General features: G+C 43.5%; 1 protein-coding gene across 1 annotated transcript in view; it reads right to left on the bottom strand.

Annotated features, from left to right (window-relative positions):
• ppat (phosphoribosyl pyrophosphate amidotransferase) overlaps positions 1-21,481 on the bottom strand; it is a 44,378-nt gene that overhangs the window by 19,350 nt on the left and 3,547 nt on the right. The window contains exons 2-4 of the mRNA XM_063043072.1: positions 17,560-17,626; positions 12,461-12,667; positions 1,163-1,275 (exon numbers count right to left, since the gene is read on the bottom strand). Of these exons, the coding sequence (XP_062899142.1) occupies positions 1,163-1,275; positions 12,461-12,667; positions 17,560-17,626 (387 nt within the window). The remainder of the gene's footprint in view (positions 1-1,162; positions 1,276-12,460; positions 12,668-17,559; positions 17,627-21,481) is intronic.

The raw sequence follows: 21,481 nt of genomic DNA, 5'->3' as shown, positions 1-21,481 counted from the left end.
CCACAAGGATGAAAATAGAGTCCATAAGTATCTTTTAATGAGGGTATTCTGAATACTAATTTCACTGACAGGGCAAGTACTACTTTACATAGTGAACCCTGTACTCATAAGTTGCTTTCTATAATAACCACAAAGTAAAAGAAATTTTGATATGTAGCTCATAACAAACCTTCTTTGTATTTCATGAATTCATGTAATTTGCATAATTCTGTGAACAGCCGCATGGGGTAACATTTCAGCTGTCAAGCTCCAGTATCTGGGCTGATGCCATGAGAATACACCATGCAGCATGCTAGCTGCGCAGCACTGCATTCGCTAGTGAATATGCAGTACTCCAGGTAAATCTGCAACTTAACTCCATGAAGGCACTTAGGTTAGTTCATGATTTTTCTTCTTGCTAAATGTTCAATAAATGACAATACCCTTTTCAACAAACATAGCAAATAAACTATTTTTAATGTAACTTTAATATTAATGACTATTCCAAAGTTCATACAAAATTCTTTTCCCACTCAGTAATTTCTATATTGTACACATAAAAGACATTAATATTTTATTTAATTTAATTGATTGATTTAGGGAAATTTGCAAAACATAAATATTAATACATGATTATAAAAATATATCTATCTGCATAATCTTTAAAAGTCATATTACATGACTTTTTTCAAGTTGGCAATGGGAAAGTGTGAAAAAAAATTGATGCTTAGTTTGAAAAATGTCAAATACATTAACACACCAACTCAAGCTCTGAATTGCTAACCACTCAATTATCTACTTTTTTACTACTCTTAGTACACTTCAATATTAGGTTAATCTGTTGTACATGCAGCCAAATCCCTCAATTTTCCAGTTGCTAAAATATTTACTGATTATGTTTAAAAAGATGATGGAAAACATATTTGTTAAATATACTGTTGGGTCCAACTGTTTAATTTTAATTGCATTTTCTTTGCAGTTAACAATCAATTATCTGATTGTATTTTAAGTAGCTTTATATGCATGTTTTATATCCCTCTAGCAGCTATACGAAGTATAATTCAGAAGTATCTTTGTCTCTTTCATTAAGTGAATGTTTATTTTCTCATTGGTTAATTTTTACTGCAGTATTGACCATGCTGCAAAATGAAGCTGCGAGTCTGAGAAAAGTGATTTCCTGTACCTGGCCACCCAGTCTGGTGTATCAGCTTCTTCTTTTGGAGGTGTCAGAGCCAGAAGTTGTGTAATAAGTTCACTGTCAGAACTGGTTGATAAGCCAACCCCATGACGTAATACCTGCAATAGCAATTGAGAAGCAATTTATTTTACTCCAGTTGAAACATACAACAGGTATGAATTACAATTTTATTGTTCAACGTGAAGCTTTAAATTTGCAATTACTTACATTGGAAGAGCACACAAAAAAAATGTGCCACCATTCAACAAGATGTTATATTCCCTTCCACCTAATCCCCATCTCTTGTCATCCCCAATGCCCGAGTGTAAACAACTTTGCCTAGAAACAGTACTTCCTTTGTTCCAGCAGCACATGGACATAAATACAACTTCCAGAAAGGAGTGCATTGCAACTACACCTGGGCTAATTTTCACCACCAAGGCTGTAATTTAACTGGCCTTCATGGCATCAGAGCTTACTGGCACTACTCAGCAAGGAAGGAACGAACATTGTCTCATAGAACCCCAGACATGAAAAAGTTGACCATCAAGAATAGCTAAGAGGTTAGTTATGTATCCTTTGGAGTTAGAAAAACAAGGATCAAGGGACAACTGCGCAAGTGCGTGGACGTCAGCGAGTCAGACCAGCGCGAAGAGTTTAAAAGGAGACAGTTTTATAGAGCGGGTCTCGGAAACAGCGGATGTTGAAGTACAGGTAGACAAAGTAGGAGGGCTTTGGCAAAACAGGTCGAGGCAAGATAGGTTACCTGTGAAGAATAGAAATAGGAATCATGTCTGTGAGGCCAGTGTTCCGTACTGGGTGTCGGATGTGGGAAGTCCAGGAGACTCGCAACCTCCTGGAAAGCCACATCTGTGCCAGGTGCGTCGAGCTGCAGCTCCTTAGGGACTGGGTTAGGAAACCTCCAGAAGAAGTGACTGGGTGATAGACAGGAGCTATAGGCAAGTAGTCACACAGGGACTTCGAGAGACAGTTAAGTGGGTAACAGTCAGGACAGAGAAAGGCAAGAGTCAGATACTAGAGAGTACCCCCTTAACGGTAAGTACTCCTGTTTGAATACTGGGGGAAGCAACAGTGGCTGCGCATCTGGCACAGAGTCCGGCCCTGTGGCCCAGAAGGGTAGGGAAAGGAAGAAGGCAGCAGTAATAGGGGACTCTATAGTTAGGGGGTCAGACAGGTGATTCTGTGGACGCAGGAAAGAAACACGGATGGTAGTTTGCCTCCCAGGTGCCAGGGTCGGGGATGTTTCTGATCGTATCCATGATGTCCTGAATCAGGAAGGTGAACAGCCAGAGGTTGTGGTACATATTGGTGCCAAAGACATAGGTAGGAAAAGGGAGGAGGTCCTGAAAACAGACTACAGGGAGTTAGGAAGGAAGTTGAGAAGCATGACCTCAAAGGTAGTAATCTCGGGATTTCTGCCTGTGCCACATGACAGTAAGTACAGGAATAGAGTGAGGTGGAAGATAAATGCGTGGCTGAGGGATTGGAGCAGGGAGCAGGGATTCAGATTTCAAGATCATTGGAACCTCTTTTGGGGCAGGCATGACCTGTCCCAAAAGGATGGGTTGCACTTGAATCTGAGGGGGACCAATATCCTGGCAGGGAGGTTTGCTAAGGTTATTGGGGAGAGTTTAAACTAGAATTGCTGGGGGCGGGGGGAACTGACCTGAAGAGATGGAGGAAGGGACTGTTGCCTCACAAATAGAGAAAGCTTGGAGACAGTGGGAGAGGGAGGATAGGCAAGTGATAGAGAAGGGATGCGCTCAGACCGATGGTTTGAGATGTGTCTATTTCAATGAAAGAAGCATCATGAACAAAGCGGATGAGCTTACAGCACTGATCAGTATGTGGAGTTATGATGTGGCCATTACAGAGACTTGGATGGCTCAGGGGCAGGAATGGTTACTTGAAGTGCCATACTTTAGATGTTTCAAAAAGGACAGGGAGGGAGGCGTGGCACTGTTGATCAGAAATAGGGTCACGGCTGTAGAAAAGGAGGAAGTCATGGAGGGATTGTCTACTGAGTCTCTGTGAGTGGAAGTTAGAAACAGGAAGGGATCAATAACTCTATTAGTAACAGGGACATCGAGGAACGGATAGGGAAACAGATTCTGGAAAGGCGTAATAATAACAGGGTTGTTGTGATGGGAGATTTTAATTTCCCAAATATTGATTAGCATCTCCTAGAGCAAGGGCTTTAGACAGGGTGGAGTTTGTTATGTGCGTTCAGGAAAGTTTCCTGACACAATATGTAGATAAGCCTACAAAAAGAGATGCTGTACTTGATCTGGAATTGGGAAATGCACCTGGTCAGGTGTCAGGTCTCTCAGTGGGAGAGCATTTTGGAGATAGTGATCACAATTCTATCTCTTTTACCACAGCATTGGAGAGGGACAGGAACAGAGAAGTTAGGAAAGCATTTAATTGGAGTAAGGGGAAATATGAAGCTATCAGGCAGGAACTTGGAAGCATAAATTGGGAACAGATGTCCTCAGGGAAATGTATGGCAGACGTAATCTCAATGACTCTCCACATGGCTTTAGACCACCTGGACTACACAAACACCCACGTCAGGATGCTGTTCATCAACTATAGCTCAGCATTTAATACCATCACTCCCACAATCCTTACTGAGAAATTGCAGAACCTGGGCTTCTGTACCTCCCTCTGCAATTAGATCCTCGACACCCTAACAGGAAGACCACAATCCGTGCGGTTTGGTAATAACCTATCTTCCTCGCTGGCGATCAACACTGGCACACCTCACGGGTGTGTACTTAGCCCACTGCTCTACTCTCTATATACACATGACTGTGTTGCTAGGCATAGCTCAAATACCATCTGTAAATTTGCTGACGATACAACCATTGTTGGTAGAATCTCAGGTGGTGATGAGAGGGTGTACAGCAGTGAGATATGCCAACTAGTGGAGTGGGGCCGCAGCAACAACCTGGCACTCAACGTAAGACGAAAGAGCTGATTGTGGACTTTAGCAAGGGTAAGATGAAGGAACACATACCAATCCTCACAGAGGGACCAGAAGTGGAGAGAGTGAGCAGTTTCAAGTTCCTGGGTGTCAAGATCTCCGAGGATCTAACCTGGTCCCAGCATATCGGTATAGTCATAAAGGCGGCAAGACAGTGGCCATACTTTAGTAGGAGTTTGAAGAGATTTGGCATGTCAACAAATACACTCAAAAACTTCTAGAGTTGTACCGTGGAGAGCATTCTGACAGGCTGTATCACTGTCTGGCATGGAAGGGTACTGCACACGACCAAAAGAAGCTGCAGAAGATTGTAAATCTAATCAGCTCCATCTTGGGTCCTAGCCTCCAAAGTACCCAGGACATCTTCAGGGAGCAGTGTCTCAGAAAGGCAGCGTCCATTATTAAGGACCTCCAGCCCCCAGGGCATACCCTTTTCTCACTGCTACCATCAGGTAGGAGGTACGGAAGCTTGAAAGCACACACTCAGCGATTCAGGAACAGCTTCTTCCCCTCTGCCATCCAATTCCTAAATGGATATTGAATCTTTCCACATTACCTCACTTTTTAAAAGAAATATACAGTATTTCTGTCTTTGTACATTTTTAAAAAATCTATTCAATATACGTATACTGAAATTGATTTACTTCTTTATTAATTATTATTATATTTTTTTCTCTCTGCTAGATTATGTATTGCATTGAACTGCAATATTTGGATAATGTTCCTACCCCCTGAATATTATCACATCACATGCTGGTGATATTAAACTTAATTCCGATTCTGATACGTGGCAAATGTTCAGGGGATATTTGCGTGGCATTCTGCATAGGTACGTTCCAATGTGACAGGGAAACAATGGTAAGGTACAGAAAACGTATTGCACATAGGCTGTTGAAAATCTAGTCCAGAAGAAAAGCTTACAAAAGGTTCAAAAAACTAGGTAATGAGAGAGATCTAGATTATAAGGCTAGCAGGAAGGAGCTTAAGAATTAGGAGAGCCAAAAAGGGCCATGAGAGGCCTTGGCGAGCAGGATTAAGGAAAACCCCAATGCATTCTACGAATATGTGAAGAGCAAGAGGATAAGATGTGAGAGAATAGGACCAATCAAGTGTGATAGTGGAAAAGTGTGCATGGAACCGGAGGAGATAGTGAAGGCACTTAATGAATACTTTGCTTCAGTATTGACTATGGAAAAGGACCTTGGTGATTGTAGGGATGACTTACAGCGGACTGAAAAGCTTGAGCATATAGATATTAAGAAAGAGGATGTGCTGGAGCTTTTGGAAAGCATTAAGTTGGATAAGTCACCGGGACCGGACAAGATATACCCCAGGCTACTGTGGGAGTCAAAGGAGGAGATTGCTGAGCCTTTGGCAATGATCTTCGCATCATCAATCAGACAACAGAGGTTCTGGAGGATTGGAGGGTCGCAGATGTTGTTCCCTTATTCAAGATAAGGAGTAGAGTTAACCCATGAAATTATAGACCAGTGCATCTTAGTTCAGTGGTTGGTAGCTTGAAGGAAAAGATCCTGAGAGGCAGGATTTATGAATATTTGGAGAGGCATATGATGATTAGAAATAGTCAGCATAGCTTCATTAAGGGCAGGTCATGCCTTACGAGCCTGATTGAATTTTTTGAGGATAAACACATGGATGAAGGTACAGCAGTAGATGTAGTGTATATGGATTTCAGCAAGGCATCTGTCAAGGTACCCCATGCAAGGCTTATTGAGAAAGTAAGGAGGCATGGGATCCAAGGGGATCTTGCTTTGTGGATCCAGAATTGGTTTGCTCACAGAAGGCAGAGTGGTTGTAGACAGGTCATATTCTGCATGGAGGTCGGTGACCAGTGCTGTGCCTCAGGGATGTGTTCTGGGACCCCTTCTCTTCGCGACTTTTATAAATGACCTGGGTGAGGAAGTGGAGGGATGGGTTAGTAAATTTGCTGATGATACAAAGGTTGGGGGTGTTGTGGATAGTGTGGAGGGCTGTCAAAGGTTACAGCCAGACATCAATAGGATGCAAAACTGGGCTGAGGAGTGGCAGATAGAGTTCAACCCAGATAAGCCTAATGTAGTTCATTTTGGTAGGTCAAATATGATGGCAGAATATAGTACTAACGGTAAAGCTCTTGGCAGTGTGGAGGACCAGAGGGATCTTGGGGCCCAAGTCCATAGGAGACTCAAAGCTACTGCGCAGGTTTACTCTGTAGTTTAAGAAGGCATATGGTGCTTTGGCCTTCATCAACCGCGGGATTGAGTTTAAGAACCGAGAGGTAATGTTACAGATATATAGGACCCTGGTCAGACCCCACTTGGAGTACTGTGCTCAATTCTGGTCACCTCACTACAAGAAGGATGTGGAAACTACAGAAAGGGTGCAGAGATTTACAAGGATGTTGACTGGATTGGGGAGTATGCCTTATGAGAATAGGTTGAGTGAACTTGGCCTTTTCTCCTTGGAGCGATGGAGGATGAGAGGTGACCTGATAGAGCTGTATAAAATGATGAGAGGCATTGATTGTGTGGATATTCAGAGGCTATTTCCCAGGGCTGAAATGGCTAACACAAGAGGGCACAGTTTTAAGGTGCTTGGAAGTAGGTACAGAGGAGAAGTCAGGGTAAGTTTTATTTACACAGAGAGTGGTAAGTGCGTGGAATGGGCTGCTGGTAACGGTGGTGGAGGTGGATACGATAGGGTCTCTTAAGAGACTCCCGGATAGGTACATGGAGCTTAGAAAGATAGAGGGCTATGGGTAACCCTAGGTAATTTCTAAATTAAGTATATGTTTGGCATAGCACTGTGGGCCAAAGGGCCTGTATTGTGCTATAGGTTTTCTATGTTTCTACATTTCTATGAGTATTCTTATTGAAACATATAATATCTTAAGGAGTCTGTTGAAATGTTTCCATTAGTGGGAGAATTTGAATGAAATTGCATAGTTACAAGGTAAGGGGCAGAGTATTCATTCAAAAGTGAGGTGTGCTGGAAGTTCTCCTGACTATCTGGATTTCTCTACTGCGTACAGTTGTGGAGGCTACATCACGAGATATTTAACGGGAGCATAGATAAATATTTGAATCATGGGGAATTCATGGAACTGCCAGAAGAGTTAAGACCTGGGACACATCAGTCATGATTAACTTGCAGGTAAAACTTGAAAAGCTTGTTCTCATATTACATAGAAACTATTGGGATTCTTTACTACACACAATTGTTTGTAATGTTAATCAATTCTGGGGGAACAAGTTCAAAGTACAGCTTGTTCCAAATAAAGGAGAATGTGAAATTTCCATGGAAGTAACTGATTTGATGGCAAATGTTAACATTTGATTCAGCCAACTGTCCAATTTCTACAATGAATAAATTTAAATAAGTCTTCTGAAATTGATGAACACAGAGATTCTGTTGAGGCTAGAGACCTTGAGCAACACACAAAGTGCTGGAAGAACTCAGAAGATCAGGCAGCATCTACGGAGGGAAATAAACAGTCGACATATGAGACCCTAAATTAGGACTGGAAAAAAAGGGAGCAGAGGCAAAAACAAAGCAGAAGGAAGAAGGAGAACAAGCTGACAGTTGATAGGCGAGACCATGTGTAGGCGAAGATGGGTGTTAAGGGGAGAGGCAATATTAAGAAGATGGAGGGGAGAGATGGAAGAGATAAATGGTTGAAGAGCAAGGAATCTGATAGGAGAGGACAGTGGACTATGGAAGAAAGAGAAGGAGGTAACCGGAGGGAGGTGATGTGCAGGTGAGAAGATAACCAGAATGGGGAATTGAAAAATAGAAGGAGAGAGTCAAGGGAGACTCTACCAGAAGTTGGAGAAATTGATGTTCATGCCATCAGGTTGCAGATGGAATGAAACTGCAGGGTTTTGCAAAACATAACCTGTTTTAACATTTTCCTTAATATTGACATTTGAGTATTATTATTTTGAGCTTCTAAGCTCTATATCAGACAATCCAAGAGCAAGATACCTTATCAAAGCTGTAACAGAGGTGATGAGGATAAGATTATATGACCTGTTTGTCATAAGTCAAGCAAAGGAGAACTGTTCTGATTAAGCTTCTAGTGCAAGGGCTAAGAGACAAAGACTCAAGGCTTTGAGTAATACATGAGGAAGAACTTTTCTTTACTGAAGTGCAGTGAGTAGAATGATAAGCTAGTCAAACTCATCTATAATGTTGGTGAAAGCCAAAATGATCAATGATTTCAAAAGGAAGTTGGATAGGCATGAGGGAAAAAACTGAACAGGGCTGAGAATAAAACAAGCAAATGGGACTATTCTACAGGAGCCAGCACGTTCTTGATGATCTAGTGCTTAGGCAATGCTCCAACTTGAACACTGCGTCTGTGCTGTGCGTCTGCATGTGCCTCTGTGCTGTGCGTCTGCATGTGCCTCTGTGCTGTGCGTCTGTGCACGTGCGTCTGTACGTGTGCGTCTGTGCGTGTGCGTCTGCATGTGCGTCTGTGCTGTCCGTCTGTACGTGTGCGTCTGTGCTGTGCGTCTGTACGTGTGCGTCTGTGCGCGTGCAAGTCTGTGCGTGTGCAAGTCTGTGCGTGTCTGTGCGCGTGTGCGTCTGTGCGCATGCAAGTCTGTGCGTGTGTCTGTGCATGTGCGTCTGTGCGCGTGCAAGTCTGTGCGCGTGCAAGTCTGCGTGTGTCTGCATGTGCGTCTGTGCGTGTGCAAGTCTGTGCGTATGCGTCTGTGCGCGTGCAAGTCTGTGCGTGTGTCTGTGCGCGTGTGCGTCTGTGCTGTGCGTCTGTGCGTGTGCGTCTGTGCTGTGCGTCTGTACGTGTGCGTCTGTGCGTGTGCGTCTGCATGTGCTTCTGTGCGCGTGCAAGTCTGTGCGTGTGCGTCTGTGCGCGTGCAAGTCTGTGCGTGTGTGTCTGCATGTGCGTCTGTGCGTGTGCAAGTCTGTGCGCGTGCAAGTCTGTGCGTGTGTGTCTGCATGTGCGTCGGTGCGTGTGCAAGTCTGTGCGCGTGCAAGTCTGTGCGTGTGTGTCTGTGCGCGTGCAAGTCTGTGCGTGTGTGTCTGCATGTGCGTCTGTGCGTGTGCAAGTCTGTGCGTGTGTGTCTGTGCGCGTGCAAGTCTGTGCATGTGCGTCTGTGCGTGTGCGGCTGCATGTGCGTCTGTGCGTGTGCAAGTCTGTGCGTGTGTGTCTGTGCGCGTGCAAGTCTGTGCGTGTGCGTCTATGCGTGTGCAAGTCTGTGCGTGTGTGCGTCTGTGCGCGTGCAAGTCTGTGCGCATGCAAGTCTGTGCGTGTGTGTCTGCATGTGCGTCTGTGCGTGTGTGTCTGTGCGCGTGCAAGTCTGTGCGTGTGTGTCTGTGCGCGTGCAAGTCTGTGCGTGTGTGTCTGTGCGCGTGCAAGTCTGTGCGTGTGCAAGTCTGTGCGCATGCAAGTCTGTGCGTGTGTGTCTGCATGTGCGTCTGTGCGTGTGCAAGTCTGTGCGTGTGCAAGTCTGTGCGCGTGCAAGTCTGTGCGTGTGTGTCTGTGCGCGTGCAAGTCTGTGCATGTGTGTCTGTGCGTGTGCGTCTGTGCGTGTGCATCTGTGCGTGTGCGTCTGTGCGCGTGCAAGTCTGTGCGTGTGTGTCTGTGCGCGTGCAAGTCTGTGCGTGTGCAAGACTGTGCGCGTGCAAGTCTGTGCGTGTGCAAGACTGTGCGCGTGCAAGTCTGTGCGTGTGCAAGACTGTGCGCGTGCAAGTCTGTGCGTGTGCGTCTGTGCGTGTGCAAGTCTGTGCGTGTGCGTCTGTGCGCGTGCAAGTCTGTGCGTGTGTGTCTGTGCGCGTGCAAGTCTGTGCGTGTGCAAGACTGTGCGCGTGCAAGTCTGTGCGTGTGCGTCTGTGCGCGTGCAAGTCTGTGCGTGTGCGTCTGTGCGCGTGCAAGTCTGTGCGTGTGTGTCTGTGCGCGTGCAAGTCTGTGCATGTGTGTCTGTGCGTGTGTGCGTCTGTGCGTGTGCGTCTGTGCGCGTGCAAGTCTGTGCGTGTGCGTCTGTGCGTGTGTGCGTGTGCGTCTGTGCGCGTGCAAGTCTGTGCGTGTGTGTCTGTGCGCGTGCAAGTCTGTGCGTCTGCGTCTGTGCGCGTGCAAGTCTGTGCGTGTGCGTCTGTGCGTGTGTGTCTGTGCGCGTGCAAGTCTGTGCGTGTGCGTCTGTGTCTGTGCGCGTGCAAGTCTGTGCGTGTGCGTCTGCATGTGCTTCTGTGCGCGTGCAAGTCTGTGCGTGTGCGTCTGTGCGTGTGCGTCTGTGCGTGTGTGTCTGTGCGCGTGCAAGTCTGTGCATGTGCGTCTGTACGTGTGCGTCTGTGCGTGTGCAAGTCTGTGCGTGTGTGTCTGTGCGCGTGCAAGTCTGTGCATGTGCAAGACTGTGCGTGTGTGACTGCATGTGCGTCTGTGCGCGTGCAAGTCTGTGCGTGTGCGTCTGTGCGTGTGCAGCTGCATGTGCGTCTGCGTCTGTGCGCGTGCAAGTCTGTGCGTGTGCGTCTGTGCGCGTGCAAGTCTGTGCGTGTGTCTGTGCGCGTGTCTGCATGTGCATCTGTGCGTGTGCAAGTCTGTGCGTGTGTCTGCATGTGCGTCTGTGCGTGTGCAAGTCTGTGCGTGTGTCTGTGCGCGTGCAAGTCTGTGCATGTGCGTCTGTGCGTGTGTGTCTGCATGTGTGTCTGTGCGCGTGCAAGTCTGTGCGTGTGTCTGCATGTGCGTCTGTGCGTGTGCAAGTCTGTGCATGTGCGTCTATGCGCGTGCAAGTCTGTGCGTGTGTGTCTGTGCGCGTGCAAGTCTGTGCGTGTGTCTGTGCGCGTGCAAGTCTGTGCGTGTGCGTCTGTGCGTGTGCAGCTGCATGTGCGTCTGCGTCTGTGCGTGTGCGTCTGTGCGCGTGCAAGTCTGTGCGCGTGCAAGTCTGTGCGTCTGCGTCTGTGCGTGTGCGTCTGTGCGCGTGCAAGTCTGTGCGTGTGTGTGTCTGTGCGCGTGCAAGTCTGTGCGTGTCTGTGCGCGTGCAAGTCTGTGCATGTGTCTGCATGTGCGTCTGTGCGTGTGTGTGTCTGTGCGCGTGCAAGTCTGTGCGTGTCTGTGCGCGTGCAAGTCTGTGCATGTGTCTGCATGTGCGTCTGTGCGTGTGCAAGTCTGTGCGTGTGCGTCTATGCGCGTGCAAGTCTGTGCGTGTGTGTGTCTGTGCGTGTGCAAGCCTGTGCGTCTGTGCGCGTGCGTGTCCGCGATGATGTCTTTTTCATGGCTTTTTACAAGGCGTGGAGCGAGAGAGAGACTGTGACATGACACACCTCACACAGACATTTTCACAGTATTTTCCCCTTTTTACTTTACGAGGTCGAGTTGTGATCTCCACACTCAACCCGGCACGGATGGAAAGCTTACTCAGGAGCAGACCCCACTGGTTTCGAACCCGGGAACCTCCACTCTCAGGTCCGGCACCGATGTCATTGCGCCACCAGCCGGCCCGTCAAATATGTTTTCAATGTATGGCCATATTTCAGGGGCAACAAGAGTTATATTTACGATTTATCTATCTAATGGCACAAGGTCATGCGACCATGAGACAATTACTAGCAATCACACAAGACTCATTAGCATTGCAACAGAGGCCTCTTCTCTACAAGGAAAGGAAGAGACCATTAGTTGCGGTGTCTCACTGACTTCAAACGATCCTTTATGCTCTAATTTTTCAGCAACCATAAATCCATGAATGAAAGATTAATATAACAATGAGGTGCAAAGTTACACCATTGTTTACTTTCAGCACAATTTACCTCAAGGCTGAGTTAAGTGTGCTAGACAAGAAACAGCAGCTGAACAATTAGTCATTGGCCTCATCAACCCCCACCAAAAACTTCAATTGTGTCAGAACACTATGTTTCCTACTTTATGCACACCTCACTACAGAAATGGAACATCAGTACTGTTTGAGCTCAAGTTTGTGAAACGGGAGCTGTATTGAAAACTGCGACACAAGGCAAGTTCAGTCCTGAAAAAGTTTCAGCCTGAAACGTCAACTGTTTATTCATGCTGCCTGGCCTGCTGAGTTTCTCCAGCATTTTGTATGTGCAGATCTGGATTTCCATCAGTTACAAAATCTCTTGTGTTTACATGAGGCAAGGGCTACTTGCAAACAAACATGATACTTAGGTAATGTATTTACCAGGAAATGAAATTTGGACCTGGATCTCATCTCAGTTATTCATCCATAATCATTTGTGTTGTAAACATTTACTAAAAGACAATAGTTCAAAATACATTTTCATTTATTATTACTTCATCAGATGTAATTAGACCAATGCCATACCTTCATTTTTAATTGTTTTGCATTGATCAATTCTCCATTGTGAGCTAAAGCAATCTTTCCATGAAGTGTTTCCACCACGAATGGCTGACAGTTCTGTAACTCGGAAATACCCGATGTAGAATATCGCGTATGTCCTATACCCAGATTTCCACTGCGAAGCTTTTTTATCTGTTCTTCATGAAAGTTATTGCTTACGAGGCCCATTCCCTATTAAAAAAAAACATTTTTAGAGCTGCTCTTGATTTCCGTAACGTTGAGTTAAAAACTATCACAGTTTCAAAGGGGAACAAAAAATCCTCTTAATTCATGATATTTACAATGTTTCTCTGAAATGTATTTTGGAAATTAAACGTAAGCAACTGCATTCAATGCATATTTATCATAAAGTTGTGTTTCTACTCTGTGAAGTACCACTCCAAAATACTGTCAATAACTGTGGATTTGAACAATACCTCAAATAAGTTAAAAAAAAAAGAAATAAAATTTATTGTTACAATTTACTCTAACACATGCAAGTGCACTTACCTGAGAGGGAATTTTTGGGTAAGCAACATGGAGTAAGTTGAGAAAACCCATAATGAAAGCAAATAATAGATCATGGACATAACAAGAAATTTTTTAAACCAGTGAGCAAAGACCCAAGTTCATCCTGGAGCATCTTTACCTTTTAGTTACAGCCTCTATGATGAAAGTATTTATTTAGACTCAATGTTAATCACAGTTGCACAACTTATTCATGTAATGGTTTGAACTCTGCAGATTTGCTTTTCATGGCATTGTAAATTCCTACAAAATTGCAATTTAGTTAATTTTGATATGTGTACTATAATTTAGACAAATGAATGGGCAAGGAACATAATGTGGAAATATGTGAAGTTATCCACTTTGTTAGGAAGAAAAAGGCAAAATAAATTGTGAGAGACTGAAAGACATTGGTATCAGAGGGACCAAGGTATGCTACACAAATCAGTGAAGGTTAACGTGCAGGTTCAGTAATTAATGAGAAAAAGCTAACAGCATGATGGTCTGACTAGCAAGGGGATTTGAATACAAGAGAACTGTGGGCTTGCTCTAATGAATTTGAGCCCTGGTGAAACAAAACATCAATGCATGTAAACTAGATCTAGAATGTTTTATTTAGGTGTGATATTCCTATACAAGGAACGGTACATTTGCAAAGGAGGGACTACAGTGAGAATTCTCCAAATTGTTTCCTAACATGGCAGGTTTGAGACTAAGTAGACTGTATATCATGGGTTTAAAAAAAAGAGCTGAACTCATTGAAATAGAAGTTGCACTAATGCCATATCTTCAAATGAGGCAAGTTTCATTTGAACCCTATTAATTTAAAATGTTTCTTTTTGCTTCTAGACATTACTACTATAAGAACTCTTGAACTCACCACTGGTTAAGAGTTGAAAAAGAGAAAATGCTTGCCATGGAGATTACTCGATCTTTTGAAGAGCATTTTTTCTTGGGCCAACAATGAAGTCTTTTGTTTCATTGCTGACTGAAAATCAGACTGTAAGACGTCAGAGCAGAATTAGGTCATTCTGCCCAGAGTCTGCTCCGCCATTCAATCATGGCTGATTGATTATCCCTCAACCCCATTCTCCTCCCGTCTCAGCATCAGGAACAAAGGTGATGAACTGAGAGCTTGGATACATACATGGAATTATGATGTAGTGGCCATTACAGAGACTTGGCTGGCACCAGGGCAGGAATGGATTCTCAATATTCCTGGTTTTCAGTGCTTTAAAAGGGATAGAGAGGGCAGAAAAAGGGGAGGAGGGGTGGCATTACTGGTCAGGGATACTATTACAGTTACAGAAAGGGTAGGTAATGTAGCAGGATCCTCTTTTGAGTCAATATGGGTGGAAGTCAGGAACAGGAAGGGAGCAGTTACTCTATTGGGGGTATTCTATAGGCCCCCTGGTAGCAGCAGAGATAGAGGAGCAGATTGGGAGGCAGAGTTTGGAAAGGTGCAAAAATAACAGGGTTGTTATCATGGGTGACTTTAACTTCCCTAATATTGATTGGCACCTGATTAGTTCCAAGGGTTTAGATGGAGCAGAGTTTGTTAAGTGTGTCCAGGACAGATTCCTGTCACAGTATGTGGACAGGCCGACCAGAGGGAATGCCATACTAGATCTAGTACTAGGTAATGAACCGGGTCAGGTCACAGATCTCTCAGTGGGTGAGCATCTGGGGGATAGCGACCACCGCTCCCTGGCCTTTAGCATTATCATGGAAAAGGATAGAATCAGACAGGACAGGAAAATTTTTAATTGGGGAAGGGCAAATTATGAGGCTATAAGGCTAGAACTTGTGGGTGTGAATTGGGATGATGTTTTTGCAGGGAAATGTACTATGGACATGTGGTCGATGTTTAGAGATCTCTTGCAGGATGTTAGGGATAAATTTGTCCTGGTGAGGAAGATAAAGAATGGTAGGGTGAAGGAACCATGGGTGACAAGTGAGGAAGAAAATCTAGTCAGGTGGAAGAAGGCAGCATACATGAGGTTTAGGAAGCAAGGATCAGATGGGTCTATTGAGGAATATAGGGAAGCAAGAAAGGAGCTTAAGAAGGGGCTGAGAAGAGCAAGAAGGGGGCATGAGAAGGCCTTGGCGAGTAGGGTAAAGGAAAACCCCAAGGCATTCTTCAATTATGTGAAGAAAAAAAGGATGACAGGAGTGAAGGTAGGACCGATTAGAGATAAAGGTGGGAAGATGTGCCTGGAGGCTGTGGAAGTGAGCGAGGTCCTCAATGAATACTTCTCTTTGGTTTTCACCAATGAGAGGGAACTTGATGATGGTGAGGACAATATGAGTGAGGCTGATGTTCTGGAGCATGTTGATATTAAGGGAGAGGAGGTGTTGGAGTTGTTAAAATACATTAGGGCAGATAAGTCCCCGGGGCCTGATGGAATATTCCCCAGGCTGCTCCACGAGGCGAGAGAAGAGATTGCTGAGCCTCTGGCTAGGATCTTTATGTCCTTGTTGTCCACGGGAATGGTACCGGAGGATTGGAGGGAGGCGAATGTTGTCCACTTGTTCAAAAAAGGTAGTAGGAATAGTCCGGGTAATTATAGACCAGTGAGCCTTATGTCTGTGGTGGGAAAGCTGTTGGAAAAGATTCTTAGAGATAGGATCTATAGGCATTTAGAGAATCATGGTCTGATCAAGGACAGTCAGCATGGCTTTGTGAAGGGCAGATGGTGTCTAACAAGCCTGACAGAGTTCTTTGAGGAGGTTACCAGGCACATAGATGAGGGTACTGCAGTGGATGTGATCTATATGGATTTTAGTAAGGCATTTGACAAGGTTCCACATGGTAGGCTTATTCAGAAAGTTAGAAGGCATGGGATCCAGGGAAGTTTGGCCAGGTGGATTCAGAATTGGCTTGCCTGCAGAAGGCAGAGGGTGGTGGTGGAGGGAGTACATTCAGATTGGAGGATCGGCAGATAAGGAGATAAGAGAGGGAAATAGGAATGGGGAATGGTGAAGGAGCATTACCGGAAGTTTAAGAAATTGATGTTCATCCCATCAGGTTGGAGGCTACCCTGATGGAATATAAGGTGTTATTCCTCCCACCTGAGTGTGGCCTCATCACAACAGTAAAGGAGGGCATGGACATACATATCAGAATGGGAATGGGAAGTGGAATTAAAATGGGTGACCACTGGGAGATACCACTTCTTCCGGTGGATGGAGCCTAGGTGCTCAGTGAGGTGGTCGCCCCGATATACAGTAGATGACCATAACAGACTCACAGGTCAAGTGTCGCCACACTTGGAAGGACTGTCTGGGGCTCTGAATGGTAGCAAGGAAGATGTAGTGCCAAGGGTAGCACTCGTTCTGCTTTCAAGGATGTGCCAGGAGGGAGATCAGTGGGAAGGGATGACGGGACAAATGGTAAGGGAGTCGCATAGGGATCCCTGCAGATAGCAGAAAGTGCAGGGAGAGAAAAATGTGCTTGCTGGTGGGATCCTGCTGAAGATGTCAGAAGTTGCAGAGAATTTTGTGCTGGGCACGAAGGCTGGTGGGGGTGGTAGGTGAGCACAAGAGGAACTCTATCCTGGTGGGGTGGTGGGAGGATGGGGTGAGGGCAGACGTGCATGAAATGGAAGAGATGTGGTTGAGGGGGGTGTTGATGGTGGAGGAAGGGAAGCCCCTTTTTTTAAGAAAGAGTACAACCCCTTAGCTCTGCAATGAAAAGCCTCATCCTGACAGCAGATGTGGTAGAGATGGAGGAATTGAGAAAAGGGGATGGCATTTTAACAAGTAACAGTGTGGGAAGAGGTATAGTCCAGGTAGCTGTCAGTCAGTGGGTCTAGTGTCTAGAAAGAAACCGAGAGCTTTGAGGCCTTCCTGGTGGGGGATGGAGACGCAAAGGGAGTGGACATCCATAGTGCAAGTAAGGTGATCGGGGCCAGGGAACATGAAATCATTGAAAAGATAAAGTTTCCAGTCGTACAGAAGGGTCTTAGCCCAAAATGTCAGCTGTACTCCTTTCCATAGATGCTGCCTGGCTTGCTGAGTTCTCAGCCCAAAATGTCAGCTGTACTCCTTTCCATAGATGCTGAGTTCCTCCAGCATTCTGTGTGTTTGCTTGGATTTCCACCATCTGCAAATTTTCTCTTATACATGAAAATAGGGTAGTTGTCATGGGGGTCTTCAACTTCCCTAATATAAACTGGGACCTCTTAGTGCAAAACCTTTAGATTTGGCAGAACTTGTTAGGTGCATTGGGAGGGCTTCTTTAATAAATACGTACATAGTCCAATAAGAGGAGAAGCTGAATCTGACCTGGTGTTGGGCAATGAGCCTGGCCAGGTGACCGACGTTCTAGTGGGTGAGCAGTCAGGGAACAGTGAATACAACTGCTTAACTTTTAAGATCACTATATATAAGCTATGTATGCCAGAAACTCAGACAATTTCTACATTTGACTTCTACATGTTAACTTCTATAATTTTCATTCCTCGATGCCCCAAAGAAGAATGAAATTAGTTTGTAAATTGAGTAAACAAATAAAATCTACTAAATTAACTACTTTATATTGTAAAGATCAATATGATGTAACAACTAACACATACCTTGTGTGTCATATATGATGGTGAGGAACTCCCATTACTTGTCACAATTCCAGCACTTTCCTGACCTCTGTAAAATATTTTTGGAAGTTTCAACAATAATTATAATAAGTACTTGGTTTAGAAACGAGATCAAGTGTTTTTACACTGAAATCAATTACCCTCATCACTCCATAACTTTTGAGTTTTCTTAAGTAGAAATTCAAGCCACTAATAAAAATATAATGTACAATTAACACTCAGGAGTTACTTCTATTCCAAGAGGATCTTGTATCAAAAAACTCTCCAATGTAAACAAATATTCTGAAGGTCTCATGCATGCAGTACTGCTTCCATACCTGTTTGTTATATCTGGCAAAATATCACACAATAGCCAATTTTATCACTTCTTGACAATCTCTTAGTATTACAAACCCGAAATTGGCAATAGAGTGTAATACCCAAAAGCTCATAGATAAATCGCTTAATATTTTTTGTCTGCTACAGGAAGTTTGGATCTCTCTTGTTAAACAATTGTATTCCTTACTACTGCCTTAAAAATTGATAGGCAAGACACTTTGGTGTATCTTGCATTGCACATTTGGTTTATACAATTGAGATTAAATTCAGGCTAACAAATTAAAAGCAACATTACTGCAGTTGTTTTTTCTATGACACTGGAAATCTAAAATAATAATCAATACAGTTTACTCAATGAAAAGTAAAGACAACAAAATTAATTATTACATCCGGAGAAAGATTTACGGGTCAGAGGGATAACAGAGGGAAGACATTTCAGAAGGAAATGAATTATTTCACAATTTTATATTGATAGGAATAGATTAAACTATTAACACACAAAAAATGTGCTCTGTGTAAGTAACACAATGAACTTTGTAGTACAAATAAATCATGCAGTTGTTGATAAATAGGTTTAATCTAACAAAGAGCAAACAACATTGTTACGCAGTTGTTTTTTCACTGGATAACCATCAGGCTATAAAGTCTTAGTGTCAGTAACCCCTTTCTCTGTATAACCCTAATATATTTGACTAACCTCGAACATCCTAGTCCAACAAAGAGGTAGAACTATTCCAAGTAAATATACATTTAAATTTCATATTAATATGCTTAACATTTGTTCTCAATCATTTCTCACAAAGCTTTACACTAATGCTTCAACTTAAACATGATGAACAAGCACCATAGTGAACTTGTCTTTCCAGGTATTCTGCAAAATTAAATGAAGTAGATTTACGAGGTATGTTCCTCAAATCAGAATGTGCACCAAAATTGTTTCCCACATACAAACAACCTTAGCTGAAACATACAGATACCTGTTATGAATGTTAAGCATGGGTAATGCAGTCTAATCAGGGCTTTGATTTGTTATTTTGAGACAAAGTCCAGCATTCCATTCACCTTTTGAAGCTTTTCTTAGCCTGTCCCCATATTATTAAAAAATAATATCTGCAAACACTGATTCTCATCCCATTTCCAGAAAGACCTCTAATATTTCAGACTTCATTCTATAACTCCTACTCACACATCCGGCAGGCACAGCTTAAGTTATTCACTGCCTTTTACCACTCTCATTCAGACAGCACCAACACTTAAATCATTCTCTCTGCATCACCATCCTATCACAAATCTTCCCTTTCATTCTCTCCGACACCAATGCCCATATCTGTGCAATTGAAATTTCAGAATCAGAATTATCATCGTCTTATATGATGTTGAATTTGTTCGTGTTGCAGCAGCAGTACACTGCAAAAACCAAAATTATTAATTGCAAAATGAATATTGTTAGGTATGTGTATCTGCAATACGCAGACCAGCAAGGACAAGCATTGGTTACATTAAACAAAGACATTGCCTCAAGTTTCTTTTAATTTGGGTCTGATTATTTAGTAGAAAACATGTGGTCAATTTGATAATACTTAATACATAGTAATTTGACTGCTCCCTGCCGGAATCAGAAGCCATTTCTGGCTTCAACTCACATTCCACTACAAGAATTTGCAAACTTTCTAATCCAGACTCTGATCTTTGGCTTCCTCTTCATTTGTTCTTCTGAACAATTGCTCGGGAATTGACAGCAGCTTTTCTGTATTATTTCTACCATTCTTATGAAAGTGCAAATAAAAGTTACAAGAAGGACCCAACATAGTCTTTAATTTGCAAAGATCCTGAATGCTGCTGAGAAGGGCAAACTTAAATTGAATGCTGAAGATCTACAAGATAAAACAGCCACTGAACATACACAAACCTTTCCATATTAACTGGTCTCCCTGGCTTCAGTTCCACTCTGATAACGATGTTTGTCATAGAGCAACAAATATCACAATCTATTTCTTATTATCAAACAAAAATTGATGCATCTTTGTAGTGCATTTCTAAGGCAAATTTCCAAATATTTTTCAAAAGAAATAAGTTTTGGAATGTCTGACGGGAAGAAAAGGAGTGAATAGTTAGAATTATGAAAGCACTCAGGAAGCAAACTGTAACAGAAAAACTTTTTTTGCAGAACTAATTGCCTAGAAAGAACAAGTCAGTCAGGAACACTATTTGTGTAACCTTTGAATAGCTTTTCAAATAGGAATGTGGAGGATACAAGAACTAAACTACCCCTGATGCAATCAGTGATCATGCATAATTGCTAAACAACATAATTACACTGGCATTAGAAGCATTTCCAATCCATCGGTAGTATTGCAGGGTTAACTGAAAAAAAATTAAATGAAATGCACTCAGTTTTTTGGTTTATTTTTTTCTTATAATTTAGCATGTTACACCTGAGTTTTAGTGGAAGCACCGGAAGGAATCTGTGCTGGGAGTTTTTCCTTGGCATGAAAGATTCTAGTCTTTAAGCTCTTCCACAGCACCAAGAGTTTGATCAAATCTGGTCACCAGTACATTTTCCCATTAAATATTTTATTTGAAATAAGTACTCATACAGTGATCATAACATCAAACTCACTACACGGAACTGTGAGAAAAGCGCACACCAAATTAGAGACATGGAACTCAAGAGGAAAATCATTTTGCTACTGCACCTATTTTCTATGTTTCTATAGCAAGGTAAATATTTATTGCCAATTCCTACTGAAAAGCTGGTGGCAACCCACCTTCTATAACTGTTGTAGTTTTCTGGTTAAAGTACTCCATAAAGCTGTTTGTTGGATAATTCCGAGACTTAGATCCAGCAATCATGAAGGAATTATGATGCACTTCCAAGTCAACATAATGTACAACTTGGAGAATCAGAAAGAATCAGAATCAGTGGTGAGGAAGGCAAATGCCATGTTAGCATTCATCTGAAGAAGTCTAGAATACAAGGGCAAGGATGTGATACTGAGGCTTTATAAGACACTGGTGAGGTTTCACCTTGAGTATTGTTAATAGTTTTGGGATCCTCATTTTAGAAAAGATGTGTTGGCATTGGAGAGGGTCCAGAGGTGGTTCACAAGGATGATTCCAGGAATGAAAGGGGTATCATACGAGAAAGGTTTGAGGGCTCTGGGTCGGTACTCGCTGGAATTTAGAAGGATGGGGGGATCTCATTGAAACCTTTCGAATGTTCAATAGCCTAGATGTTCAATGGCCTAGACGTAGTAGATGTGGAAAGGATGTTTCCCACAGTGGGAGAGTCCAGGACAAGAAGGCACAACCTCAGGATAGAGTGGCGCCCTTTCAAAACAGATGCAGAGAAATTTCTTCAGCCAAAAGGTGGTGAATTTGCGGAATTTGTTGCCACATGCAGCTGTGGAGGCCAGATCACTGGGTGTATCTAAGGCAGAGATTGATAGGTTCTTGATTGGACATGGCATTAAAGGTTACAGGGAGAAGGCTGGGAACTGGGGTCGAGATTAACAAAAAGGATCAGCCATGATTGAATGGCAGAGCAGACTTGACGGGCCTAATTCTGCTCCTATGTCTTATGGGC

This window comes from Mobula hypostoma, chromosome 3 (genome assembly GCF_963921235.1).
Source record: "Mobula hypostoma chromosome 3, sMobHyp1.1, whole genome shotgun sequence".
In the NCBI taxonomy this organism is placed as follows: domain Eukaryota; kingdom Metazoa; phylum Chordata; class Chondrichthyes; order Myliobatiformes; family Myliobatidae; genus Mobula; species Mobula hypostoma.
This window is presented reverse-complemented; position numbering and strand designations above follow the sequence as displayed.